The 6,079-nt window shown below is 40.7% G+C and overlaps 1 protein-coding gene across 1 annotated transcript in view; it reads right to left on the reverse strand.

The window, feature by feature from the left end:
• Positions 1 to 4,093, reverse strand: part of LOC132807713 (deleted in malignant brain tumors 1 protein-like) — a gene marked incomplete at its 3' end in the record, with an annotated part of 95,581 nt that extends 91,488 nt beyond the window's left edge. Inside the window, exon 1 of the mRNA XM_060821745.1 lies at positions 3,703 to 4,093. Within this exon, the coding sequence (XP_060677728.1) occupies positions 3,703 to 4,093 (391 nt within the window). The remainder of the gene's footprint in view (positions 1 to 3,702) is intronic.
• Positions 4,094 to 6,079: the final 1,986 nt, after the last annotated feature.

The following is a 6,079-nucleotide window of genomic DNA, read 5'->3' on the forward strand; positions in this document are numbered from 1 at the left end:
TTATTCCAAACCAGCAACATTCTTTGAAATTAACATTGCTCATGTAGTACCAAACGTGGCAGTTTCATTCTCAGTCTTCTGAACATTGACAGCTTTATGTTTGGATGGCAGAGAGGAGAGAGTGAAGGACAAAGTGAATTGAGAGAAAACGAACTCATAACCACCCGAAATACTGTTGGTGTTCACCTCAAGATTTTCTGATCCTGGATGATTGTCATGCAAGCCATGGCTGGTGTAGTATTCGATGTGATTAGTGAATCAACGGAAGCAGAAATTACTGAAAACAGAAATGAAGAGTTACTGTGGCATTTAATGTCAGCGTGAGGGCACGATCCATTAGATTTTTGATCAGACGAAAATTACTGCATACAACTGGCAGTGAATCTGTCGAACATTTTCCCTCAGATGGCTATGATTGCCAACTAAGTCATTGATACAGAGATTTGTGATGAGAGAGGGATTGAAAGGTTCCTGGGGGAAGGCATGAGAAAGAGGTTGAGAACATGCCAGCCATGAGCTAAAAGCAGAACAGACTCGAGGAGCCGCATGGCCTAGTTCTGTTCCTGTGTCTCTTTGTCTAATAGTCTATGGTGCTATGGGTTATCATCTTAACTGGAGCATCGAAGTAGAAAACATAATCCTTTCATCTTCTCTGTAGCAATAACTGAATTCTTTTCCATTGCAAGATACACTAGAAAAGCATTCAATTTACTCAAACGCATTATAACTGCAATCAGAAATGAGAAACAAATTTTGGTCCTCAAATCGTGCAAACATTTTAACAAACAGCACGTTTAATGACTTAATTCTCAATATCTGCCATTAGACCGAATATATGAGCAAGAGAATAGTTTGTCTTCAGTCTCCCAAGCAACTACTTTTTGTCTGATTCACCTTTAATCGTTCTTAAAAACTGTAACATAATGTACATTTCTTGAATAAATTAAATGTAATTTCCGCGCTGTTGTTGATTGGTATATGCCATTTTTGAGAATGCTTTCATTCTTTTTTTCACTGTTATTCGCAGCTTATCAAAGTATTCAGTCATTTCAGATATGATCATGTGATATTGCTTCTCAGATTTATCGTCAAGATAACTAATTCAAGACCAAATCTTCTAGTCGCGAACTTCATTCCACTATCTATGTGATTCAACTCATTTGTCATCAACAGGTCTAGTAGGCAGTACTGCCAATGCACCCAAATCTGGTGTAATATTGATGTTTTAGATAAGTGCCCGTCTACCTGCTGTTCGCCTATTATCAGTTAAGGCACATAAATGTAAAACGTCCCATTTAATTATTATTGTATGCTTTATTTCATTGGTTTCCAGCACCACTGGTGAATGGCAGGTGATTAGCACCAGATATCAGCTCCGCTATGCACAGCATGAGTCAACGGACATCTGTCTCCACTGATTATTGAGCTGTAATTTTTTAATATTTATTTGTTCATTAATTGCTCAATTTTGGTTCCGATATGAAGTGTTGTGTAACCGATAGTAATGACTGCAGTTTTATTATTGTCCAAGAAATCAGCGTGTGGACAGATTATTCGCAGTTTCAGATATCTGATGGAGTCAGTGAGGAACCAGGGTGGATTTGGGACGTGCCATTCGGCACATATTTACCTATAAATATCAGGATGGTCTTTCAGAAATTAAGGTCAGCAACAATTATCATGCAGTAAACATTCTTCTTACTTTTCCTCGGCGCAACACCGTGGGCTGAAGGGCCTGTTTTGTGCTGTACATTTCTATTCAATGTTCTATAAACAGAGAGAGAGACACCCCTCCCCGCCCTCTCACTGTGACAGCTGCCTTAGCACAAAGATAGTGATTTGATAACGAATCATGTTCATCCTTTTCACTGATCATTGACAACTGGAAATTGAAGGGAGCTTCTGCATCTTCTTGAATGGTTTACTACGAGTTTGGAAATATATACCTGCTCCATGTTTCTGATCCATCCTCTTGCCTGTGGGAGTGTTCTCAATTTCTTCATAAATTCCTTGGTACACACCAAGACTTGAGCCCCTGCCAACAGTGTAAAGTTTGTTGAAGGAAGGATTGACTGGTCAACATTTGTCGCTAAACATCTGCAGCAACGTGTGGTTATTTGTGAAGCAACGTTAGTGCGAATTACTGGTTGTTTATAAAATCCGGGAAAAGAGAATCTAAGCGCAACTTTGACCGATTAGTGAGGGCATAATTGATTTGGAAAACCAGGTGAACAGGCTATGATGCATTCTCATGACTGATCAGCATGCGAAATTTAATATGTTAAAGATAGAAAGTGGAATTTTGCTTGCTAGCATGTCTGTGGTCAATTTGGTTCCAATGAAGAATTAGCAATTCCACAGACAATGTTGAAAGAAGAAAATCCTAGCTCAGAATGGCACATGGAGAAAAAAATGAGGAGTGTCGAAGTTGAAACTAGTTCAGGCAATGGACAAGGAAATAAGTTTTTTTGTTACTTTTTTGTTTATTTTTGGACAAACAAAACTTTGATGATCACGAAGGGGGTCACACGTGAATGTTGAAGATAGCCGTCCTTCAATCACAATGCTTTGAAAAAATTACTTTTTCCAAAATGGTCATAGTAACTGGACAATTATATTGTTGTTAATATTAGTTTAACGCAAATCAGGAGAAATGTGAAATCAGGAGAACTTTAATGAAGTGATAATCATTAAATAATTGTACTTTTTTGTACTAATACGTGTAAACTACACTTACAGCAATTTCAAAATACATAAGCTGATGCATTATATAAGTCGTATTGGCCATCATTGCCACCTAATGGTATAGATCTCCCAAAGATGTGCTTTGAAATTAGCATAAAGAATGCACAGGTGTCGTTTGGTTAGACAAGAAAACCCAGTTGCTGGCTGACTGAGAAATGCACTGAATAATTTCATTGATTTTGCGTTCTGGTATTTCTCGTTCTTAATGGTATGTGACAAGTTCATGTAAAAGGTTCATTCTGTTACTCTTTGCAGGTATTTTCTGCCTTGATGAATATTCAATGCTATTTTGATTTGATTTTAAGTTCTACATACAGTATTTAAATTTTTTGCATTTGTATCAAAGTAAAAGTAGCGTTTGAGCAGGCAAAACCTCTAAAGGAACATATAAGAAAAAGGTCTCATACTCATCACGATCAAGGCCAAGTGATGGAAGCGTGGAATGACAATGTTAAGGTCCAAAGCCATATGGAACGACAAACATAGCTCAGTATTAGCTCACTTGTGAGGTTTACCTTTCATTTGTAATTTTCTCTGCATTACCACCAGTAATACGAGCACCTCACAGATTAGCATGACTCCCAAGGTTATGCAGACGACAATAGGTATTTCCAGCCCTTAAGGAGGAGATGACAAAGAGATTTATCTTAGTTAAGAGCTGCCTTTGTGATTGCATAGAATCCATTCAAAAGAAAACACTGACATTAGCTTAAAGTCGTGCAAGTGCCAAACGCATCAACGCTACTCATCAGAAACGTAACGGTAACAGAAACATTAATATTTTTAATCATAAATACCTCCAGGTGGTGTTGAAGGGGAAGTCTGCAACAAATCGGATTCTGAGGGAGAGATTGTACAAATATTCATGAAGGTAAAATTGACTTCAGGAAGACAAATGACGGCAATGAGTTGCCACAATAATGATAATTCGTCGGCACTCGTCAACATTTAGCTTACCAGAGCAGATCACATTGGCAATGTCCTTGTAATTGCAGTGCCTTTGAGCTCGTGCTGGGGAGAGACAGTCAGACAGAGCGGATTCACGTCCCTTACACTTCACGGCATTCTGCCAGATCACATCGTTACCCTGGGGGACAGTGTGCCCTCCTCCGGCCGACAGAGCGAAGCCGCATCCCAACTGTCTGCAGACAACATTGGCATCAGTTATATCCCAGGAATCACCACACACCGAGCCCCAGCGTGTATCACACATGATCTCCACTCTCCCAGAACAGTTGCTCCTCCCTCCATCCAGGCGCACGCTGTTTTGCCGATCTGTGGCACAGGAGTGAGTATGATTGAATGCAGCATAAAGCAGAAACATCGGTTCAAGAGTGAGCACATTCATGACGATAACGCACCTGATTGTTGTCGGCAGGAATGTGAACTGACAGGCTGGTCTTTTGTTACCTCGCTCCCTGAAAAGAGGAGAAAGATGCTTGTTCTATTAGTAATCAGTGTTTGAAATGACACGTGAGTATTGAGAAGGTTTGTCGTGTTACCTGAACAAAGGACACCTGCATCCTTCCTACCGTTACAGTTGGGTTGACCCCATGGATTTCTCTGACATTGCCAAAGGGTTGACTCGTGTGATGGACAATCAATCTCACCAAGCCAAATAGGTCCCGTTCCTGCTCCGAATAATTTATTGTCGTAAGAAACATCCAACCGGAAACCACAGTGCAACTGTTTACAAATAACTGCAGCATCGTGGAAATCCAGACTTTCCGAGCACACCGTTCCCCACGTCTTGTTGTAGAACACTTCCACTCTCCCCTCACAGCGATTCTTTCCATTCACCAGCCGCATCTCCTTGTGCTCTGTTCAAAAAATACCAACGCGCTAAGGTTGATAAATTGTTTATGTCTTCCATACATTCCCATGTCTCTCCTCTGACATTCAACCCAGGTCTTGTCAATGAATAAGGTACATGAGATTCCTGACTAAACATTTGGCAGAAAGCACGGACACCGAAAGGAGAAGCAGGGCATAAGATGCAAAGTTCACGGAATTTCAAAAGTCACCCAACAATGTGCTGGTAAAATCTTGAAAGGATTCAGTTTCTAAGGATGGAGCCAGACGAAACAGACAACAAATAGAAAGTCTAAGGTCAAAGTAGATTTTCAGATTCCACCGAGTGGAAGTAGTGATCCACTGGGAAAGGGGCTGACATCATGCCTGTTTAATATTGAGGTGAGCAATTTGTATTTGGTAACCCCAAGGCAATTTCAACCATTCTGATTCGCAATCAAATAGGAAGTGTGGTTACAGTTCAAAAGATCACGGACAAAGCAAGTATATCAGAATAAATGTCCAGTATGTGTGACCAGTGCGAGAGTTTTTTTAAAAATTGGCTAAGTCTAATGTGCGAAAATCTGGAAGAAAGTATAAAGAGGACATACACTGAAGGAAAATTAAGAATCAATCCGATTTAAAGCCGCAGAACGATCGAGGGATACACAGACAGGAATCACAATGATCATCACTGGGTACACAACTAAAAAACATAATTGACAGATTCTCCTGAATACACGCTTTGGAATATTTTGGAGAATATTCACTTTTCCAGAATATTGACAATGGACCATTAATGATACCTTTAGTGCAGAGATTGGCATGCACTTCAACGAGGAATATACTCCAGATTAGGTTCCCCAGTGTACGGAAACAGGCGCTTAGGCCCAACAAGTCCACACTGACCCTCTGATGAGAAACAAAACCAGACCTTTTCCCCGACCCGAATTTACCCCGACTAACGCATCAAACACAATGTGTAATTTAGTATGGCCAATTAACCTGACCTGCACATCTTTGGATTGGTGGAGGGAACCAGAGCACCCGGAGGAAACCCACGCAGACACGGGGAGAATATGCAACCCCACACACACAATTCCCTGAATCCCTAGCGCTTTAAAGCATAAGTGCGAAACACTGAGACACATGCACCACTAAGTTCAGTTGCTGTCTTTGCTGCACATACTCCCTAATTCCCAATACAACAGTCCATAAAGTCTCACATCAAAACAAAAAATGGAGAATAACAATATGGCGTGGCCTTACCAGAGCACATAATTCTCACATCTTCTTTATGAGAACAATCGTCTTGGTGACCCAATGGTGCTGAAGGACATTCCCAGAGAAATGATTCATTTCCAGAACACTTCACATCTTTCAACCAAACTGGGCCTGAGCCGGGTTCATCCGAGGACGGAAGTGACATATCCATGACGTGTCCACAGCCCAGTTGTTTGCAAACCACTTCAGCGTCTATCATATCCCAGGAGTCGTCACAAACTGATCCCCATGTTCCATTGTAGTAAACCTCCACTCGACC

This window comes from Hemiscyllium ocellatum, assembly GCF_020745735.1.
Source record: "Hemiscyllium ocellatum isolate sHemOce1 chromosome 27 unlocalized genomic scaffold, sHemOce1.pat.X.cur. SUPER_27_unloc_2, whole genome shotgun sequence".
NCBI classification, from domain to species: Eukaryota; Metazoa; Chordata; class Chondrichthyes; order Orectolobiformes; family Hemiscylliidae; genus Hemiscyllium; species Hemiscyllium ocellatum.